At 44.7% G+C, this 23795-nt stretch overlaps 1 protein-coding gene across 1 annotated transcript in view; it reads right to left on the bottom strand.

Moving 5' to 3' along the window:
• Positions 1 to 23795, bottom strand: part of LOC137909156 (kelch-like protein 29) — a 115891-nt gene that overhangs the window by 59962 nt on the left and 32134 nt on the right. The window contains exon 4 of the mRNA XM_068753585.1: positions 677 to 815. Coding sequence (XP_068609686.1) covers positions 677 to 815 — 139 coding nt within the window. The remainder of the gene's footprint in view (positions 1 to 676; positions 816 to 23795) is intronic.

The raw sequence follows: 23795 nt of genomic DNA, 5'->3' as shown, positions 1-23795 counted from the left end.
CTATGAAGACAAAAAAATGGGGATGATGAAGGGCAGAATACTGAGGGAAAACTTAGATGCACATCAAATGAATACATTAGAGGAGGGTGGTGTTAACCTGTGAAAATGGTGGCTGATGTGAAGATGTGCGTTGTATTCTTCGTCCTTTATGACTCTGACATGTCTGTTTTATCACAATTTATTAGCATATGAGAACGCTGCAAAAAAAACAACTAAAAAAACCCCTCTAGAATTAGCAACAGAAAGTAGTATATATAGTAGCCTGGGCAACAAAACAAAAACCCCTCTGCCACAGACGCCAGCGTGGCTTTGGTAAATTACCACCCAAAGTGTAGAATGCACGATTCGTTTCTTTTGTCCCTTTTGGTGAGCTTTAAAGAATCCCCAGTCATGGAACATTTTCACTGCTCATTAAAATGGAAATGTGGTTAAACTGTCCTACATTGGGAGGAAAAGTAATGACGAGGGTCGACCTTTATTCTTCCCTTTTCAGATACATTCATTTGAGCGGGAAGAGGAAGGAATGGCTGCTGGCCCTGTGAGATAGGAACCAAAGTCTTCACACACCTGCAAGAGAGAGAGGGGAAGGGACAAAAAAAAAAAAGCGACACAAATGCGCCCTATGAAAAGAACAGATCGGATCAACAGCTGGTTGGAGGGGGAAGCGAAGGCAAACCTTTTCACCAGGTCCTTGAAATACAAGCTGCAGGAAGCTAGAACATTTTGGTGGACTTCAAACTCTTTGCCTTCAACAATAATTTTCAGGTCTGTAAACTCTTTCGCTCTGCGCTGTTGGTTCAGCTCCTTCAACATCTCTGTAGAAGAAGAAAAAGAAACAGACAATGCCACATTTGGGTTTAGAAGTTGCTCTTTCCATACACATATTAGCATCAATAGCAAGGTCACAAAAAAACAACAACAACAACACAGAACAAAGTGTTGAAAAGAGTGGATTGAGAAGAGGTGACATGCACATCGGATAAAACATTGCAAAAATGGCAAAATTAGATAAACTTGTGGCAGAAAATAATACATAATACATATAAAAATGAACAGTTATCCTATTCTACTGTAGCACACTGAAGCCTCAAAGCATGCTATTGGATAACACAGAACTAGGAATGAGATCGCTATCATGAGAGAAGACACCTGTATATCTGTACTTGACCTCTGTAAATTCAGCCCGCAGCAACAAAAGGAGGCTGAATGAGATTAAGAAGAATCTAATCGAGGTGTGGGCTGAAAAGAGAGACACTGTCAATGCATTATTCATAGTGGAATACAATTCTTTGGCTTCTGCCGAGTACCCGGCTCAGTGAAGAGTTGACCTTCAAATGTTGCTCGATGAGAAAACAATTGCTTAGCCCTAAATCCCAATGCCCTCATCTCTCTCTTTCTCTTAATATCTGTTTCTCTCGCTCTCTCTGAAAAAAAAAAGCATCTTCCCCTTCTCTTCCGCTCTGGAAAAAGCTAAACAAATTGCAAAAACCGGGTCTGAGGAAACACGCTCGGAGCGATCTAGCTGTGCTGGCGGAGGCCACGGGAACACAATGAGTTGCATAATGCGCTGTAGCGGCACCATGTTAGGTCTGGCCTGACTGTAGCGCTGGGTCAGAGGCACTTGTTTCTCGCTGTCTTAATGAGGCTCCACGAAGGGATGCCGAGAGTGAAAATCAGCAGGAGGCTACCAACTTATTCTACAACCTCAGGCGGGATAACCAACGCCACGGATCTGTTAAATTCCTATCGAGAACGCTACACACAAAAATAAGAGATTCAATTAGTTAGCTGCAGTCAAGTTATTATGAAGCATTATGAAAAGGGAGCGGCCTAAGATCATTTCATGGAGACTACAGGCTCTGATGCACAGTAAACGTCTGCTCGGTACAAAACCCGGCTTGCGTCGCGTGAATGCGCGCGTTGCATGCTGGGAACGATAAATATGTGATGAATGGTGATTAAGATAAGAGGTGGCGGCAAATCCTCCTTAAATCGGTGGAGAGAGAGATGCGGCCGTAGGAAAACCGAACAGCGGGCAGCACAAAGTCGACTGCGGTCAGCGATGTTCCGCACGCGTTTACGCGGCCGTCTGGCTGTTGCGTGCGGGAGAGCGATCAGAGATGTGATTCTACCAGCGACTCCCTGGCTGAAATGAAAGAGTTGGCGTCTGTGTTTGCGCCAGGACTCAAAGCAGGGATTTAATTAACCTGTGTTAAACCTTTCCGGTTCTGGTCTCCGAACCTTGGTTGGGAGACACCGGGGAGACGTCTTCTCCAGGGCCGGGGGGCAGCTCGTCCTCCGGGGTTAACCTCCCGACTTCTTCACGCTGGGGGAGAGGGCTGAATTGCAGCAATACAGGACGCCAGACGTGCTGAATTGCTGAAGCTACTTTATTCTATATTGCACTCAAAACAAGCCTCCCTTTTCCTCTATCGATATCTCCGTCTCTCTCCTCGTTCTGTCCCTCGCCTCCTTCTCTCTCTCTCTCTTCCACTCACTTTCCTTTCGCTCCGGCTGCGCGCGCACACACACACACGCATCCACATCTCACAACACTACCCCCACCATGGACTGGCAACATGTAATAAAGCCATTCCATCCAACCAACTGGTACACAAGCTCTATACATTTAGGCCTATACAGATGGGCAGGTCACAATATGGCAACATGTCTTCAAAAATGGAAAGTGCAATCATGTAAAAGCATTGTTGCTTCATCTTTTTTTTTTCTTTTGAACAATGAACACTGAAAAAGGTAATTTAGAAAACTAGACTAGAGTATATAAAAATATATATATAAACCGTAAATCTCTAGTGCTGAAACATCTTCGGTAACTCATTCAGTGACCCAGTCTCCGTACCGGTTCGGTGCTCTGCGCTGACGTCTGGGCCGAGACACGTGATGAGTCTGATTGTGTGGCTCTCCCACCACACCCCCACCATGGTCAAGCATCACATGGGAAGGAGTGGATGGAAGAGACCCGAGCAAAAGGGAGTCGTGGGCAGGTGACGCGGACGGCTGGGCGTCCCTGGAGCTGTCACTGGAGACAGCAGAGAAAAGGCTGTGCAAGCCGAGGTCCTCATCCGCTGGGTTGTTGTCGATAGCTGGCGGGACGATCTCAGCAGGTGTCCAGCCCTGGGCTTGATCCAGGGCCCAGGCGTTGTCCAGCGGCTCACGGCTGCGGTAGTGTTTCAGTTGATCATGATGGACGACTTTGACTCTGGCTCTGGGGCTCTTTTGAATCCGATAGACAAGATCGTCTAACTGGCCCATGACAAAGAATGGTCCTTCATAGGAGGGAAGGAACTTTTTGACTTTGTTTTTAACATGCCGTGTTCCTTTGATGAGGTACCACACTGCGTCTCCAACGTTGTAATGGGTGTGGCAAGCATTTTTGTCATATTGTCTTTTTGCACGCGTAACTGACTCACCGAGGGCTTCTCTGGTGATGTTATGAGCCAGCTCCAGCCGCTCGCGCATCTGTTGCACAAACTCTGGGGCTGAAGGTGCACGGTCACAGTCCGGGGGCAAACCAGCCACAAGGTCCACTGGCTCACTTATCTCGCGGCCAAACATCATGTAGTTGGGTGTGAAACCGGTAGCACTGTGCTTGGTCGCTCTGTAGGCCATAACTGCATATGAGATCATCAGGTCCCAATCCCAATGACAGCGTTCAGCAGTTGCGGCCAGGATCTTTTGAAGGGTGGCGTTGAAACGTTCGACTTGGCCGTCAGACTGCGGTCTGAAAGGCGTCGTGTGAGTCTTCTCAATGCCGAACAGACGACACATCTCCTGAAATACCCCTGATTCAAAATTGCGCCCTTGGTCGCTGTGCAAAGAGTGAGGCATTCCGAAGCGACACGCCCATTCTGTTGCGACAACCTGCGCCACAGTCACTGCCTTTTCATCTGGAAGTGGAAACGCTTCCGTCCATTTTGTAAAGTAGTCCTGTATTACTAGCACATAACTGTTTTTGCGCTCTGTCTCATTGAGCGGGCCCATAATGTCCAGTGCAATGCGCTCCATGGGGGCCCCGACTCTGACTGTGCCCATGGGTGCTTGTGGAGTTTTGTGGGGTCTGGCTCTGCATGCGCAGTTAGTACAAGTCTGGCACCAGAGGGCGACATCTTCTCTCATGTGGTACCAGTAATATCTGGTCTGAAGCCTGACAACAGTCCTTTCAATACCAAAATGCCCACCTACTGGCCCCTCGTGCATGTGGCGCATAACATCAGGTTGCATTTTGCGAGGCAGAACAATTTGGGGATAGAACTGTGTGCCGTCTAAGCAGTAAAACCGACGAACCAGAACTCCATCTCTGAAATACAGCCTTTTCCATTGACTCCAGTACGTTTTGGTGGCTGGGCTGCATGGGGAGACTGTGGTCCAGGACGGGCGCTCACTGCTGGCCTCAAACCAAGCTCTGATTGGTGCAATGTCTATATCAGTGGCTTGGGCCTGGCGCAACTCCTCCATAGTCCAGCCAGGAAAAAGTGTTGTCTCGTTAGTGCTTGCCACATAAATAGTCTCTGTTTTGGGTTGGTTGTCTGCGCTTACCCCCACCGGACTCACAACCACGCTTGTTTGGGCTGTCTCCACCCCCACCGGACTCACAACCACGCTTGCTTGGTCTGTCTTCACCCCCACCGGACTCAGCAACAGGGAACTGGTAGCGGAGTCCAAATCACACTGGATAGCTTGGTGCCTGGTGGCCCTCGGCGGTGAGACGGGGTCCTGCAGATTACAAGGACAGGACTGGCGGCAGGGCCTGCGGGAGAGACTGTCAGCATTAGTGTGTAAACGACCAGGGCGATGAATGATCTCAAACTCATACTCCGCCAGCTTCTCCAGCCACCGGGCCAATTGTCCTTCTGGCTCCTTCATGCGCGTCAGCCAGCGCAGGCTGCTGTGGTCAGTACGTACTTTGAACGATCGGCCAAGCAGGTACTGTCGAAAATGTGATGTGAAATCAACAATGGCCAGCAGCTCACGTCTCGTAGCGCAATAGTTCTGTTCGGCTTTAGCTAGTTTGCGGCTGCCATATGCCAACACGCGTTCTGCTCCATCCTGCATCTGTGAGAGGACAGCACCAATGCCTGTGTCACTAGCATCTGTGTCCAGGATCAGTTCACCATGGTCCAGTGGATAGCCGAGGACAGGGGCTGCAGTGAGGCGTTGCTTGAGGGCGTCAAAGGCGGTTTGGTGTTCAGCGTGCCACTGGAAGCGTGCGTTCTTCTTTGTCAGGTTGTGTAATGGTTCGGCAATGGAGGCGAAATCTTTCACAAATCTCCTATAGTAGGATGCGAGACCGATAAACCGTCTCACCTCTTGGACTGATGTGGGAGCGGGCCAAGCTTGCACTTTCTCAACTTTCTTAGGATCAGTAGCCACACCGTGCTCGGATACAATGTGACCCAGATAGGAAACTTGGCGGCGAAACAGGCAGCATTTGGCTGGTTTAAGTTTGAGGTTTGCCTGTTTAAGCCTCTGGAAAACTTGGCCCAGTCGTTGCAGCATCTCAGGCCCATCCTTGGCCAGCACGATGATGTCGTCCAAGTAGACGAGGCAGGTCTCCCACTGCATGCCAGCCAGAACGCGGTCCATCAGACGTTGGAACGTCGCCGGCGCATTGCATAAGCCGAACGGCATGACATTCCATTCAAATAGACCACTTCGCGTGCAAAAGGCAGCTGCACGACGAGCTCGTGGCGTTAGCTCTACTTGCCAATAACCGGAGGCCAGGTCCAAGGTGCTGAACCATTTGGCGTTGGCGAGAGTGTCCAGTGTGTCTTGGATACGGGGCAGCGGGTACGCGTCGGTGATGGTGCGTTCGTTGAGCGCCCTGTAATCAACACAAAGGCGGTAAGTTCCATCTTTCTTACGCACCATCACGATCGGTGAGGCCCAGCTGCTGTGGCTGCGGGTGGCGATGTCGTTTTGCAGGCCCTCGCAGATCTGCTGGTCGGCGTGCTGCTGCTTTTCTCCAGCCATCCGACGCGGGGGCTGCTTCACTGGAGGTCCAGGCCGGGTGATAATGTCGTGCTGCACAAGACTGGTCCGGCCCAGATCACCAGCTCCCTTAGAAAAGACACTTTCATAGGCACATAGCAGGTTAGACAGTTCCATTTTTTCATGGGCACCAAGTTCTGCGGAACTCTGAGCATAGAGCTCCTGGAGGTGCTGGGGAACCGCAGGGGAACCAGCTGTAAAGTCCGCTGCAACAGGTTCACTGGATGGGAGCAGAACTTCGGCTGGCTGAAGGAGGCCTGCAATGGCGCCTTTTCTTATAGTGACAGCTTTGTTACCAGGGTTGAAAAGGCGCAGCGGGACAATGCTGGAGTGCTGAGCGTTGACCAGAACTCTTGCAATGAGGACTTTGTGCTTCTCCACGAAGCCTTTTGTGGGGCTGAGCATCATATCTCCGTGCGTAGTTTTGGTTTGCACAGTTCCTTTGACTAAGTACTCTTGTCCAGGTTCAACTATGACCGTTCTGGCTAGTCTCACAGCTCGCGACTTTGGGGCAGTCTCTGGGTGAAAGTAAGGCACTTCTTCCCCAAACAGGACGATACGATGCCCGCCAAAATCAAGGCGGGCTTCAGCTTGGGTCAGGAACGGGTGGCCAAGAAGTACTTCATTGCTCGCTACGTCTGCAACGAGGAAGTCCACTTCAAATTGACGGTTGTGAATATTGACAGGTATTTTGACCTCGCCAAGCACCGGCACGTCTCCAGGGCCCACCCCAAGCAAAGTCTCAACCCTGGATGACAGAAGCGGGGGTCTCATGTCCTGATGAACGGCATTATAATAGTGAAGGGGCAGCACACTCCTCCGCGCTCCACTGTCCAAGACTGCGCACACCTCTAGTTCACATATGCTCAGGCGGATGCTCATTTCACGGTTCTGGCCTTTAAGGTGGAGCACAGTGGAGCCTCCCGGGGGCGTGCTCGGCACAAAAGTCTTTGCATTTCTCAGAGGGGACAAGCACTGGCTTTGCTTATGACCCCAACGATTACAGTTATGGCAGCGGATATCATCCCTTTTAAAGTTCTTTTGATGCTTTGGCGTCTTTGTAAACGTGGACGGAACAAAGCTGCTGGGTAAGCGGCGGGCTGCAGGTGTAGCACTGGTTACTGTCTCTTTCTCATCACTTTCTCTGACAACAGCTGTGTGGGACCTCTGAGCAGTGAGGTTGCGGGCGGGCTGCATGGCACTAGTGACGTAGAATGCAGCTCTCTTTGTGGTTTCATGGCGGTGGGCTATCTCATAAGCTCTGGCTAGCGTAGCTGGACGTTTTTCCAACAGTCTTTGGACAAGCTCTGCATCGCCCAGGCCATTCGTGAATACTTCAACAGCTATAGCATCTTGTTCGGCCTCAGACCAATCACCATAAGCCACAGCTACTTTCCCATAAATATCGTCTCTGAACACATGAAGAGCCTCACCCGACTTGCGAACTCTTCGCCTCAGCTCCACCGCCACGACCGCTGCGTGATCTGAAGAGGGGCCGTATGCAGTTTCGAGTTCCTCCAGCAGGCGGCGGTAGTCCCATTTGGATGAGCGAGGGTTTCTGTAGACGATGGCGCCTGCAGCTCCAACAAGGTTAAATTTCAGCTGAATGGCCATTGTCTTTATTGACCAGTGATTCGCCTCGGCGCAGCCCTCAAACCTGTGCAGAAACTCTCTCCATGGCGTGCTGCCGTCATACTGGCCAGGATGGAGAGTGGGAACTCTCTCTCTGGAGTCGTAGTCCTCATCACTGTCTGATGGAGGAGACTGATGGGGCACATAGCGACTTTTATGTGGAGATAAATCATGGGAATGGCTCGATGGGGAATGTCCATGTTTAACCCTCTCTTCTGGGTATACCAGGGGGAGCGTGCTAGCATCTGGCTTGGAGGTAGCTGGTGTGCTATGCACAAAACTTCCCATGTGGGCACTGGCAAAGGGGTTTCTAGGGGAAAACTGAGCGGGACTGACAACGGGAGCGAACAGGTCGTCTCCATCAACACGTGCGTTGGCGTTAGCATTAGCGCTAGCGTTAGCGTTAGCGCAGGTTTCATCACACCGAAATGGGTTATAATGTTCGCATGATCTTCCGTCCGTGCGTCCGTAAGCTTCCAAAGAACGTCGTTCATTGTCTTGAGAAGTGGCTAGCGACATGAACGGGTTTGAATGATTTGTTTCTTGTCCGTAATAATCGGGAGGATAGCGAGAGGTCGCCATTGTCGTGCTAGCTTAGCTACGCTGCTATCACAGTTTATTGCAGTCACTCGGCTTCACTCGTCCTTTTATTTTGCTGCTCACCCCTCGTTTTGCAGCGTGAGGGTCCCTTCGTGGTCGCCAATGTTAAACCTTTCCGGTTCTGGTCTCCGAACCTTGGTTGGGAGACACCGGGGAGACGTCTTCTCCAGGGCCGGGGGGCAGCTCGTCCTCCGGGGTTAACCTCCCGACTTCTTCACGCTGGGGGAGAGGGCTGAATTGCAGCAATACAGGACGCCAGACGTGCTGAATTGCTGAAGCTACTTTATTCTATATTGCACTCAAAACAAGCCTCCCTTTTCCTCTATCGATATCTCCGTCTCTCTCCTCGTTCTGTCCCTCGCCTCCTTCTCTCTCTCTCTCTTCCACTCACTTTCCTTTCGCTCCGGCTGCGCGCGCACACACACACACGCATCCACATCTCACAACACCTGGAATGACACTCACCCCCCCGAATTTGGAAAGAATATCTCCTCAGCTAGTTCCGGCCATCTTCCTGGCTGACAATGAGGGCTCGGCGCTGAGTTAATTTGGTATCTATGCAATTATACACAGGATGAAGAGATATGACAAATAAGGTGCAATTCAGATAAATGCTTTAGTTAAAAAGCTTCTTTTTTTTTTCGAACCAGGCTTCACCTCAACCAGAATGAATATGCGCTGCTTATTGAAAGACAGATAGATCTGCTTATTTGTCCATTTGCCGAAACACGGTTGGAGTGATCCCGACGCCGCGCCGTTCATCCGTTCCTCTCCAATCTCTCATTCCAGCCCACCTCTGCTTGTCAGTCAGCCAGCTATCTGATTGCTGTGTGGGCACGGACTGTGAATAGCGAATGCTCAGTAGTTTTGAGTTCGCATTAGTGGATCTCCAGCGACCGATATGGCTCTCACCTCCAATCAACCACACCGCATACCATGAATTTGCCCCGAGAATAGAGAAAGTGTGTGTGTGTGTTGGGGGGGGTAGAACTCCACTTGTCAGCAAAACAATGGCTGCCTCCCTCTGAGCCACCAAGACACACCTCAATGCCTGATAGAAAAAAAAGCTAATTATGGCTTCTTTAGGGCGGATTGGTGAGCCCCCTCCAGAGATCCTCATCACCCCTGAGTACCATGAAACAGCACGTGGCATTCCCATTCTCAGTTTTGGCAATGGAGGGTGGGGAGGCACTGCCAGGATTACTTCGAGGCGGCTTTGAAAAAGCCCGACGTCTCAATGTTCTTCAAGTGAAAACCTCTGAGGAGGATCCAGACCATGAAGTCGTGGCGCGGTGGGCTATAGTTGCCATCGTCGATTAAAAACAGTGACGAAAATATGTGCTAGCGTAGTTTCCTGCCTCTAACCGATCACAACAATAACAAGACTCTGAGCCGGCTGGTCGTGATTGGTCGATACACGTCACAGGGGGCCTGAAAACAGTAACGTGTGCCTTCTCAGCCTAGTAACTCAACTGCACATCCCTGACACCGTGGCCAATAGGGCACTCGGGTACGATTTCCAGTAACCTATCAGCACGTGCCCTGCCCCTGTAGAATTCGGCGTGGTGAGTCGTAATTGGCTGCCGTAGATGTGTGACGCAGCAATGCCATTGGTTCTTAACTTGAAGCCATTTTAGAGTTCTACATGTTGTTTTACATGCATCTTTATAGACTCGCCATTTTGTGTTCACGCCAAAATTTGCCTGAGCTGCCGTGTGTCTGTCAAAGAGCAAAAATGGCTATAATAGAGCAAAACACAAAGCAGAGCAGCAAATCTAGGAATATTTAAAAGAAAATCACGATGACCCGAGATAATTTTCTCCTTAGATTTCTGACAAAATGTCTAAATTGGTTTCTTACAGAAAAACTCAAGCAAAAATAAATAAATAGCTTTCAAATGTAACTTTTCATAATCAGAGTGCATCTTCTAATTATTTAAATTTATCAGTTTTTTTTTATAAAGGCACAGCAACATATTGATGATGAGTAGTGTAATGTTAAAACATTTTTTTTAAATAAATGTTCTGTAATCATGCATCACACACACACCTGGGCTAAACTCTGAGATGGATGGACATTTTCAAATATTTTCATTCAGAGTTAAAAGAAGACAGGATTTATGTTTTTTTAAAGGTATGAACATACGTACAACTAAATGCACTATTTGGCAACTTTGGTAAGAATTCTTCTTCTGCCGCTTTTATTTTCCTTGAATAAGTGTTTATTTATACAACAGTAAATATAATCATCTGTATCTGTATCCAGCAGGTTGACATTTGACGCTGCATGGCAGACATTGATGCGTTCAAACTTTCAACAATCCATTCCGACCAACCTGTGTCGGCTAATTAACCAGAGAAAACATGTCAACTCATCAATAATTCTGTTCAGGTCTGCCATGATGGCTCTTCTTCCACTGAGAGAAAATGATACTTAGGAATATTTTCTCCAGAGGACATCAAAATCAAGTTACTTTTTTATTTTCTTCAAAGCCAATAAATTAAGTCTTAAACTGTATTTTTTCATTCGCATCGTCTTGGTTCTGATTATTGGGTTAGAAATACATAATAAAAAATAATGAATGAAATTTGAGTTAAAAACATTTTTCTTCTTTGCTGATAATTGTTCCATAATACAGTCTGTATCCACTTCAAAATTATCACATCGATTTTTAAGAAGAGATATGCATTACACATGTTTATAATTGAATATTATTATGAGAAAGGTGCCTTTATTTGGTAAATAATGTCATAATTATCAAAACGATAACAATGTAAGAATAGCTGAAAAAAATTAACTGGATAAAAAAACAATTAAATAATCCTTTAAAATATAACAACAATCTTGGAGAAAATTAACATTTATTAATATCAGAATAGTGCATGTTGAAATAATTAAAAGAATCAGCTTATTTTTAAATGACCTGACATTAATTATGGGTTCACTTGCTTTGCCTCCAAACACTTCAAAGCAACATTCATTTCTGAGCAGCAGACAGATGAAGACAGACAGGATGAAGACTTCAAATTCTTGTGTTTGACCTCACATTAAATACACCAACTCGCAGCATTCACAAGCAGAATGACGGTCAGAAGGTCATTCGCAACTCAGACCATTGGATTGTGTCATCTTTATATCCTGCAGACTCAAGTCCAGAGAACTACAGACCAAATAAGCTTCACTAAAAAATGCTGATGCTGAGGCACATCTTAAAGAATGTTTTGAGTTTTTAATTTTTTTTTTAGATTTAATCTATTTTATATATTTATTTTGTTTTCTTGTTTATTAAAGTCAGGATGTCCTTGTTAATTAAAATTAATATGACAGAAATGTTTGAAAGTTAGTTTACTAAAAAATAACTTGTCCAATTAAAATGAACCATTTGACATATTTTTCTGTGGAATTATTTTCGCACTTCTTCAATGCATATTTTGTAAAGCTCCAAAGTTGTTTGTTGAATCCAGGAAACAGAAGGAACTCTTTATTGAAAAACAAAAACAAATGTGAATTTAATTACATTTAAAATGCTTTTCCTCCTTCACTTTCTCTATAGCGGTTAAAATGCATCGCTTAATCTTTTAATTATATTTTATTATTACTGTGCATACATTATCTTTAATATAAATATTTGTATTTCATAAGAATGATGAACCATAACAAACCAAAACATCCCTTTTTTTTATAAAATTTGATTTGATTTGATTTTTTCTTACATTTTTTTCAAATGTCTGTAATTTTTTTACATTTTAGATAACATACATGTCAACCCCCTTTCACTTGTAACTATGTTAACACATACCTACATATGTAGGATGTAGGAAGGGGGCAGGGGGGGGGGCATGTCTCGACAACCACAACGGAAGTGAGAAGTTCGTCTGCTAACTGTGAATAGATTCGATAGCATTTCCTTTCACAGCTTCATTTTTCATTTTGCCCTGTTATTTTCAGAATCTCTGCTTTATTTTTTATTTTCCTGTGTTTACAGATTTCCCCGTACCAATTTTCACAGTACGCCTTACTGCTCAAAAATCAGATTTTCTCGTACGAAAATACGGGGAGAACGTATTAGTTGACAGGTATGAGATAGTGTGTACTTAGCCAATGACCCCTGTGCTGCCACAACAAATTGTAAATAAATTCAGTATTTAAATTATTTTAAAAATATAATTAAAATAAAACATTTTATTTTTAATCACTAGGCAACAGTTTTTCATAAGATTTATACAAAAATCTTATTTAAACATATATTACTCCATAAAATGGAGTAATTGATTGATGCCATACAACGATCTATTTTTGATAATAATAACAATAAAAACAACAACAATAATAATAATAACAATACAAGCAATAGTAATAATATCAATAATAAAAAGAACAGCATTTTATAATATCTATCTTTTAGATTTCCATATTCTATTATTCTAAGGATGCGCATATAAAACGGTGAAATCCCCCTGATGTGACTTATGGTCTCTTTCCCAGTAAAACTTACAGCAACCACTTTCAAAAAGGAATGCTTCGCTTTGAGCATCACCATCTTCAGCTCAGGTCCGGTCATTTTAAAACCCATCATGGCTAAAAGTCCGGGTTCAGCAGGTTCGACATTTCACAAACACCGATCGGCCTTCAGTGCTCTAATGAGGCTTTACGCAGATAAAAACCGTGAGACCTCACGTGTGACACAATCACCACTCGTTCTCTGTGAAGGCACAATGACTGTAAAGACTCCTTAAACATACCTCTAATAATCACAGCCATTTTTCACATCTGGAGGTGTCTGAACCATTTTTGGAGTCTGCCCTGATTTCAGTGGTACCAAATAGCCTTAGAGAATAGTCCATGATGAGGACACTTTCCTCCCCAACTGTTTGAAGAATAACTGTCAAAGAGACTGCACTGAGGCGGGGGGCGGTTGGTGAGGGAGGGGAGGGCAGGAGAGAAGAAGGCACATTCCGACTGAGAAAAGAGAGAGGGGAAGGGAGAACTTGAGCCTCCAAAGCGTTGTGAGAAAAGACCCGAGTTGCAAAACGGACACTCTCCCCTGTCCTGCACACAAAAAACCCTACATAGAGCCCCCAAGTCTAGATCAGGCGCCTCTGTGTGTTTGCACGCGTGCACGCAGTGAAACAACTGGCACATGCAGAACAAAGTTGAGGCAATAAAAGTAGAAGCTCAGAGGAGGAATAACATAACAAGTAGAGCCCTGGGAGCATCCAAAGTGGCCTTCTGCATCGCCCACAGGATGTCAGGCAGCGCTCCCCTGTTCTTTGTATTTGCCATGTAGTGAGAAGAGAACTCTGGTCCCTGGCTGGTGCAGAGGCTTATTCATTATCCAGGCAGCAGGGGGTGAGGGCGGCGGATAGTCGGTGACAAGTGGTCATACTTGCTTAAACAGATTTTTCCCTGTGGCTAGCCAACGAGAGGCCTGTCACATCCCTTCTCCGCTTTAGTCTTGCAATGCCTGGTCAATGTAAAAAAAAAAACCTCTGCAAACTCTTTTAATGCTCACATAACTGGCCAAGGTTTCCTTTTGAAGGAAGACAGCTGGACTATCCAGCGCATGCATAGTTTATACAATTTGGCTGCTTACAGTTTACAGGAGGATAACATTTACATTCAGTGCAGCAGTTATGACATTATAGCTCAAAGAGTCTCCCCTCCCTGGTTGACATAGCTATTTTAAACTTCAGTTCATTAAAAAAGAAGAAGATATTTAATGTAGCGGATACAGCTTCGAAGTTTAAGAGCGTGGGAGGAGGATAGTTTCGTAAAACGGTTGCCTAAGAAACTGCAGGGAGCCTCAAACGCCGCGTGCTACTTACTTCTCGGTGTGCTTCCTGTGTGGTATCTGAAATATTTATTAATGGATGTTAATATCAACAAGCTTTTGAAACGTTTATTATTTCTGCTCAGTGGGCCTTTGTAATATTTATTTTGTCAAAGCGAATTAAATTGCTTTAATTTGAGAGGAAACTTTGCAGCGGAAATTTTCAATTAAGACAAAATTGACCATTAGACAGATTTGCCTTTTCAATGACAACTTTCGGTGCGGCGATGTCTTAGTGTTACTGTGGTTAATAAAGTAATGCTAGCTGCTCCGTGCAGATCATCTAGGGCGAGTCGAGCTGACGACAGATGCACAAGAGGAAGAACTGAACTGGAACACAACTTCTATTCCAAAATAATTTAAAGGAGTGTAGAGTTTGAACTAATAAATAAATAAATAAATAAAAACAAATCAAGACAATGATGCCAGTTTTCACTTCCAATTAAAACTTTCCCAGAGAGAAATGCAAAAGTTCTATTACAACATGGCCAAAAACACGATTTTCCCAGAAGGCAGTTTTTAATTCGGGTGTTCGGAGGTAATACTGACCGTGCCGAGACCCTTCACCTCGTCAGGACACGGATCAAATGATGCATGAAAGAAAAAACTTCCACATCCAATATCACATCATTAAAGGTGTGTACAGATTTTCATGTGTGGAAACCTTTCTTTGATCTTTGTGTGTGATTGCGAGTACGACTGCTCCCTTTCAACACGGAGTCGTTTCCTCACTTGCTAAACCTGTTTTTGGACCTGGAAGACGCTGAAGCTAATAAGGTCTCAACCTACTAACAATGAAAATCCGGAGAAACGGCATTAACATACTATGATTGTGTTTCTTTCATCAGACAGCTCCAAATTAGACGCATTCAAGCATTCAGAGCAAACAAATTGAAACAGGGTCTCTATGTATAACACTTCAACAAGAGGAAATTAGCCTGGTGCTTAATGCTCGCCACCTGCTTTGCCTGTTTTTATATTTCTTTTATTTATAATTATCCATATGTAGGTTGAGCTGGTGACAGTTTCATAAAAAAAAAAGCTGCAGGCAAACCAACCTTTGAGTCTACAGTAAGAAAATTCTACATTTCTGTCACAGAATTTCCTCATCCCTTACGTGCAGACGAAACATTACGTTGTTTCCGACAAGACCGTGAAGGCTTCTTAATGTTAATTTGTAATGTTAATGAGTTCAGACACACGTCCATTACTCAGTCAGTCCAGCTTTGACTAAAAATGCATTCCCAACAGAATATCAGTGAGAAAAATAAAGTAAGGCGGACATAAATATGGATTAATGAGATGTGATGAACACTGCATTAACTATGAATTATGAATTAATTAGTTAAATGAGCTGTTCAGATTGATAAGCAACCGTCATTTCTTTCTGTTGGTCTGCCACATGAGGCACAGAGAGAAGTTTGCAGGAGAGCCGTGAATATTCTGATTGGTTGATTACGACCCAATTAAAAGTAAACCATGCCAAAATACAGCGATGAGCTACTGCATGTAATGGTTTACTAGCTAGATGTATTTCGCTGAAACTGTTTTCATTGCCACGGCTGAATGTTGATGCTGAGAGGTCCTCTATAGACGCATTTACATCCACACGATTTCTCCCATAGCAACAACACCTGATTGGACGATTTATGTTCCCTCTGTCATTCTGAACATGACCCAAAGGGTTTGTCGAAATGGGGCAATATTGGAATTATTTCAACACCAATAAATGATTTTGATAAGTCAATAACCGCGTTGATCAATCAACTATTCATAAATCACAACTGCTTTTATGAAAGCCTCAATAATCAGACTATGAGGTATTAGTGGAGCTTCTATTTTTCATTGCAAGATTACCTTTAATGAGTTTTGTGCTTTATGAATGGAACATCCTTAAATTTAATGAGACCTGCTTTGGGTTAAAATGATCGAGGAACACAGGCCTGCGTGCATAAATAAAGCCTCTGCTCATTACTCAGGCCTCGCATCTGTGGATCGACTTATTTGTCATCGTGCCAAAGAGGCAAGATGCCAATAAGGTATTCAGTCCCTATTTACAGCCTCCTTCTTAACAGGATGTCACTCAAAAACATAAATATGCACCCTACTGGGTCCCATCAAAGATAAGTAAAACATTCTGCTCAAGTATTATGGAGGACGTCATTGTCAAACTCATCCCCGGGTTGAGTAATCCCCCCCCAAAACAACACAACAGACGACAATGTCATTGTGCAGAAAAACACGAGTGCTGATGCAAAGAGATGCATATGCAGTCATGCATACGCGGAATAAAAATACACAAACAACTGTACAAACACGGACACACATTTGACTCTAGAGCACATGCACTGAGACTAATAATCCTAAAAAGAACTTTGTGTTCCTGAAGAGTCAGTGGCTGATGCACGTAACACGCTCCAAGGGGATTTGATTTGAACCGAGTGGGCGTATAACACTTATCCATCTTCCTTTTTTTTAAATTAAATTGCTAGGTTACTATTTCAGATAAATTATTGCAAGGGGCCAGAGTTCTGTCTCACCCACCTTATAAAGCGTGATGTAAAAAATAGGGCTAATTGACCGAAATGAATCATTTGGACAGAGGTCTTGGTGCTTCATTATGAACGCAGCCTTTGTAAGAAAAACAGTTCACCTTGAGGAGGTTGACTGAACATCCACGTTCTTTTGGAGGATCTGGTTGTGTGTTTGTGTGTGGCAAACATGCAGAAATGAGAACATCTCAATAAAAACAAATGCCGGTTTCTGGTCCTCCACTGTTTTGCTGGATCACTTCAGTTCCAAGCAATCAAGCAGAAAGAGATCTGACCTTAAAGTATACAACATTATGAATACAGGATTTTTTATTTTTTTTTCGGCGCTCTCAGCCAGGAAGCCCACACATTGGAATTCTATCATTTGAGTCTGAGTTTTCACCTCACTGGAACTGTCATCACTCCAAGCAGAGGTAGAACTGATGAGAAACCTTGTTGGCATGTTTATACAGTGCTATTCACAAGTACCAAAGGAGGAGCCTTGCTTCATACACTACTAGAATGACCTGAGCCTGTGATCAGAGAGGCAATTCCAACAAGCTGTGGTATTAGGACGTTTACTGTGGGGCAGTAGAGCATTTTACTGCCATTACAGCAAAGATAAAACCAAGTAACTGCACCGTGGGTCCAAATGTACAGATTGGAATGCACTATGCACACCTTAAAATTCCAATTACAACCATGAATATGGTCTTTTGTCAGCACAGCACTGTACCTCATCGCCTCTTGCATAGACACAATAAAAAAAATTAAAAAAAACCCCAAAAAAACATGCAGGCCCTTGAATATGCAGTTTCTTGCATTCACGGCCCTTTGACTCAGAAGTGCGAGCCGACAAATAGTGCTTTGATTGATCAAATGATAACAAGCGGGACAAGAAATGCAGCTTTGTGGAGGATGAAATGAAGCTGTGCCAGCTCTGCAGGTCATGTTGGCAGCAAAATGGCAAAATTATTTTCAGCTCACATAACAGCAGGATCATAAATACAACAAATGTTCAGAGCTCTGATGGAAATACTCCTCCTTAACTTCAAAAGTTAAAAATAATCTAGTATGGAAATCATGAGAATGGAGCTTTATGATGAGTGAGATTTTTTTTTCTTTCTGGGTATTTAGAAAGAAAGAAAGCATTTATTTTTGTCATTGTCATGGTTACAAACATGTTGAAACCGTTGAAACAGCCACACACATGCATACACAACCACTCCCGGGCATGAATTCTGCTCAAGTATTATGGAGGATGTCATTGTCCTCGTCATTGTCTCCCCAACCACTCCCGGGCACCGATATCTGCAGGACAACATGACTGCACCCAGACCAAAAGACAAAAACAAACAAACAACAACAACAAAAATCAGCAGCCGCTTTAGCTAAATGTCAAATCTGCCCCTGAAGACACTGTGTTTACTGGGCAACATTGTGAAAGTCACAGCAGCACAAGCAGAAAGGTTAGCGGCGGGGGCTAGGCTGCATGCGGGAGTCTTCTCAGCAGACTGCACACCTGAGATGAGTTCCTCGAGCCTAGAGCCGAGTCAGCCGAGTAATCTTTGCATTTCATCAGATTTATCTCCCCTTTCTTTTCATTCCTGCTTCTCCTCCTTACATTTCCATCTGCCCCCCTCTTTTGTTATCTCTCTCCAGAGACAGAACACAATCTATTAGATGACTCGGCTGCCCGCAAATCCTGACTGTGTCCGACACGCTCCAACGCTTACGCCTCGCCCCACAATTCCTTGTGCAACTTTTTTTTGTGATGCGCACCTGCAACTTGCATCACATCAGAAACCAATATCTGTGTTTAAGAAAGGAGAGCGGATCCACTGACTCCCGTAGAAGAAGTATGGTAATAATTAGCAGTATAATTAAGAGCCGCAGCCTCTTGCACTAAAAGCCATTCGGCATATTGCTGTTTTAAGCATCTCATCATGTTCTGTCTTACTGCTTAAGACTTAAATCTACCAAGCTTGAAAAGTGCACTGCAACCCTACAACAATCCCTTGATTGCTATTCAGATCATTATCATTTGTCCAAGTCACAGATTAATTCTACATCTTCACATGCTAAGCCTGTTGCTCTGCCCCAAGTCTGTGGAATAATGAGTTCAAGAGGAGGGACACTTTGGCTAAATGTCTGGGCAGGTCATCAATATTTATCAGATGTCATCCATAAATTTAAAAGTTATTAAAGAAGGAAAAAAGTTCCACTGATCTTCTCGGGTGAGTGCGGCTATGCCATGAACATTAACAGGCTAACACAACCAAGCTGATCTCCCACAGTTTGGTTACAGAGTTCCTTCCCTGTTGAAATTATCCCGTTTCATTAGCGAGGCACTTCCACAATGGAGTGGCTGCCCGGTAGCATCTGCTGTGTTTGCACTCGGCCTCATTGATAATGCATTGCCACCTTTTCCACAGTTGATAACACATCGACATTTGACTCGCAGAAGCTAATCCTTGTCATATCAGATGATATCTGACAACAAGGTGTTTGAGATTCGGGGCTGTTTGAGGCGTAACCTCTATTCTCTCCGACAATATTTTACACAGAAATCAATTTGCTCCCATACAGATGGGGCCAGCGGCATGTTACGTGGGGAAAATGACACTCATTCTCTCCCGAGTACACACTTACATGACACAACATCCCCCGAGCAACACAATGCCACGCTTAATCACAAATCCAGGAAATATATTTTACGCTGCGCTTGGATTTTATAATCAGTGATGTGACCAGAAGAACACGAGAAGATTTAAAAAGGAAGGAGGGAAATATAAACTTTTCATTAAAATGTCAACATTTATGTGCAGCAGTTTTTGTTGTTGTGTTTTTCATTCAAGAAGATGAATGAATATTATGTATCATTGACTTTATGACTTATTTTAATTACACCAACTCTGCTGTAGAATACAACCCAAAATATAATCCCAGAATCTTCGGAGAGAGAAATTATTCTCAAAGAACAATGGCAGCAAAGATAATCTGAACGCAAGTAAATTGCAAGCATAAACGCTTTCAGGAACGGAACCAATCTGAACTGAGGATGTAATCTTCAGTTCTGTATTTTAACTTCTAAAACTAGCAGATAATTTGTATGACAATTTCCCATAGAGTACCAAACGCCTGCAATTCTCAGCAAACTCGTTGAGGCTCTGGAATAAAAGTTTTGCCTTTCTGTGCAGGTAATAACGCAAAAGAGCCAGTCTGATTAGGCATTTCACATGAACAGCCATCTCAGACGTGCTTCCAGCTGTCAGAGCAAAACGAGCAATATGGAATTATTGTTTTTTTTTGCTTCAACCATTTCTTTTCCTCAAAATTTTACAGTGCCACTTTTCTAACGGAGGCATCGCCAGGCTAATATATATATATATATATATATAGTCTCTAACACATCCAGCATTAATGGGTAGAGAAATTACTGAGGTGGAGTGCAAAGTTAGAGGTTTTTTACAGAGGTGGCAGATAGAGTGAGGAAATAAGATACGTAATAGGATGGTGGGAGGTGATGCTGAGAGACAGCAGCAAGGGAGGAATGATGCTGGCTAAGGAAAAGGAGCTGAGTGAAGGGAACAGACAATGGCAGAGGAGAGGACAGGTAGAAAGGAAGTGGGGGGGGGGGGGGGGGGGGGGGGAGAGGATAGGTTTACGGAAGGATGGAGGAGGGAGGAAAAACACGGATGCAATGCGCTCCCTTGTGTGGCAGGGAGCGAGGAGGCTGCTCATGGCTGCACTGCAATCTGTGATTATGCATGTAGGAGCCGGCTGTCAGGTTCCAGGTCCTGCAACTGTGCCGCCGTTGAGCTTTATCTTGAAATCCCGGTGATTAATGGAGCCGGTGTCGCGATGCGCGTGGAGGAGGTGGACGAGGAATGATCAATCTTAATGAGCTATCCGCCGTCCCTATATTAACTGTGGAGGGGTATAACGTATGGGCCTCCTGGAGGGGCTCCTCTCCTTTAAAATACGATAACGAGGGAGAGAAAGAAAGAGGGCGAGAATATTTTTCTCTCTCTCCCGCTTATGACACGCCGCTGTTGCTCTCCTCACGTCTCCTCTCCTCTCCACCACCTCCCTCGGCTTTCTGCTCCCTCCCCAGAGCTGGAACCGCACTATAAACAGTTAGACATCTCAATAGAAGCCATACTTAGCAAAGTTAAAGAGACAACGTCAAGTAGCGTCTGCACACAAGTATAAATGATATGTTTGAGCCGGTGTCAGTCGTACCTGCAGGCCACATACGGCTCCGCGCTCCAAGGTTACTCATGTGAGTATTACCCCAGTGCTGCACATATTCTCTTAAGGTAAATTACCTGCATACGCTTTGATCCACAATGATTGGAATACATTTCTACCGCATTAATAATTTGCAGCATTCCCAGCTCCTGTGAAGTTCATCTCGGTTTCCTCTACAGCTTCCTGCCATGAGAGATCCGCGCTTTCAAAGCCATGCATTTCATATTCCAAGTTAAGCCTGTTTTGGAATCATAATACGCCTAATCCTGACGTGGGTAGCTTTTAGATAATCGGCCAGCACAACACTGCCGCAACTTTAATTAATTTACCACTGCAGACGCTGATCCGAGTCAGCATATTGGCAAATTTTTTTAAACATACCACTATGACTCTTACAGCAGACGCAGTGTTATATTTTTCACACTGAACAGTGCACTTTTGTGTAATTTCCAGTGAGGATGTAGTGGAGATCCTTTAAACTCTATCAAGCAGAGGAGACGCAGCAACAGAGGGAGAGGAAGAGGAAGAAAAGGGGAGGGTTTAATGAATGTGCTCACTATGATTAACGATCTCCGTGCGGCTATCGCAAACTGGCTGTGTTTTTAATAACCGGTTTGAACAACCTGTCATGCTAGACGTAAATTCTTGTGGTCGAATGAAAATGAATATTTATGCGTCGCTGACAATACTGTGAGCTTTACGTCTGCTGAATAAATGTGGCTATTTAGTCGACAGACAAACATCTCTGAGGTGAAAGATGTGCGTGCGCTCAAACCGTCACATCATAATGCAGTAACAAGGTAAAGCGGCAATAAAGTGCCACGACGATGTCAGAATAACCTTCGATGAGGCGTGCTAAGCGTGTTGCACGAAGCCAGCCATCTCCCTAAAATAAACAGCCCGGCACACTTTCCATTGGCAAACAGCGTCTGTCTCACTAATTTGATGATGTATCATTGCACTGCTTAGTGGTAATACCGCAGCAATAATGTGCAAAGAACCAACAAGCGAGTGGACAGTAATGCTGCTGAGGCAATATACCCGGTCTAAAGGTAAACAAAAATGCATGCATAATTAAAATCTTATTGGAGCCGAGGTTTGAATAAGGCAGAAAAGGAAGGAGAACGCCAGAGGAAAGGTGAGTGTGCGCTGGATGCAGCACCGGCCTTCTCTGAGCAGAGTAAAACACTGATCTTAACTCAGCAAGGCATTTTAATTGCATTCACTAGCAGCTCCTGAGCCGGTCGGTCCCCAGATGATGGCTGATGTGGGCTGACTGGAAGATTAACTTCCTGGGCAGAGAGGAGGCTGGGTGTTGCTGGGTGCAGGCAGCAATGAAGGGCCATATCCACGCTCACCCTGTTTTTGTAGCCGATTGCCTTTGAATCTATGTGTGTGATCACAAGAGCATGTCGTGGTTTTTGACACGAGGAATGTGCTGAAGAGCCACAAGCACACGAAAAGATCCGTCAGCGATGCAAGACTGAAGCGTCTAAAACGGCGCGCTTTTCATTTTTTGATGCATTTGACTAAAAACACAACGTGCAGCGCAGCCGCAATGCTGCTCCCATTGGTGGGGGAAACAACACCAAAACCCTAATTGGAGTGGCTGGCATTGGTAACACAGGGATAACCTTTAAAGCACACTCAAGGATGTGGGAATAATAACGTCCTTTTAAAATTAATGTGTTTTTCTGTCGTGAGCTGCCTTTAAATGCTACTCAGTCATGTTCGCGCTGAGCTACTCCGTCCCTGCTGAACTCGGCACTATAGCTTCTCCTGGCTGATTTTCATCGAGAAAGCCATCGATTTTAATTGCTTAGTCAATAGGCAGACACTGGCTCGGCTCGCAGCACATCCCACGCTCACGTTTAAGATCTCCCCTGCATCTTCTCCGCTCGTCTCCCCATTTTGTCTCACCGCCCCCCTCCTTTTTATTTTTATTTTAACTGCCCGTCAGTTATGCCACATTTCCACAATTCAAAGATGAGCTTACAGATTTTGTAAGTGCAATAGGGCTGTTGCAGTTGAGAGAAATAGAGGAAAGTGAAGTGAAATAAATTAACAACTGGTGAGGAGGTGTGGCGTCTGACGCGTACACTTTGACAGGCAGGTGCAATCGAATGCCCTGCTGTGGATGGAGAAAACAGGCAGGCAAATCACAGCCTGCTGACTGGGATAGCTCCGTAGGTGATGAGGTTAAAGCTGCCTTCCAGCTGTGAATCTTCACACAAAGAGGCACGTGCAGAGTCATATACCAAAACATAAACTATATGCTGTGCACGGGAGAAACAATACACACATTTGCACAACCAGAAACACACACACACACACACGGCAGCTTCATGTGCAGCCAAATTTAGGAGGAAGGGCTCCGTCAGGTCCTCTGATAAAAGAGCCACAGAACTTCTTCACACAGACGAGTTTAGCAACCTTGAGTAGAGGTTTACAACTTTAAAAATATAATTAAAATGCAGCAGCACCATCACTTAAGCAGCAGCTTCAGCATTTAAACAGTCCCCCCGCCCCCCCAATAAGTCCTGACAGCCCACTGATGTGGGATGCAAGACAAGGATGTCTCTGCTGAAAGTAAATGTCACAGCGCACTCATTCAGAAATATAATAACCACTCCACAACAATCAGCATATTGTCCTTGCCTACTTCCTGAATTTGCATGTGATACATTATTCTTCAGTGCCAGTGTGATAATTCATCATTTACGTCTCCAGTCAGCCGGACTGAATGAGGTTTTTGCGTGTTCCCTTGTTTTGACTTTTATCCCAGAAGCCCAGACTGGTTTCAACCTACAGTAAAAGTAAACTGGCGTCCAGCTTAGGGATCCATGCCAGTAGTATAAAAGTCCTTGTACTGCACAAACCATAGAACTACTTGAGGAAAAAGCAATACACGATAACCTTCTGTCGCTGTGGATGGCGCG

The sequence above is a fragment of the Brachionichthys hirsutus genome, chromosome 20 (assembly GCF_040956055.1).
Source record: "Brachionichthys hirsutus isolate HB-005 chromosome 20, CSIRO-AGI_Bhir_v1, whole genome shotgun sequence".
NCBI lineage: Eukaryota > Metazoa > Chordata > Actinopteri > Lophiiformes > Brachionichthyidae > Brachionichthys > Brachionichthys hirsutus.
This window is presented reverse-complemented; position numbering and strand designations above follow the sequence as displayed.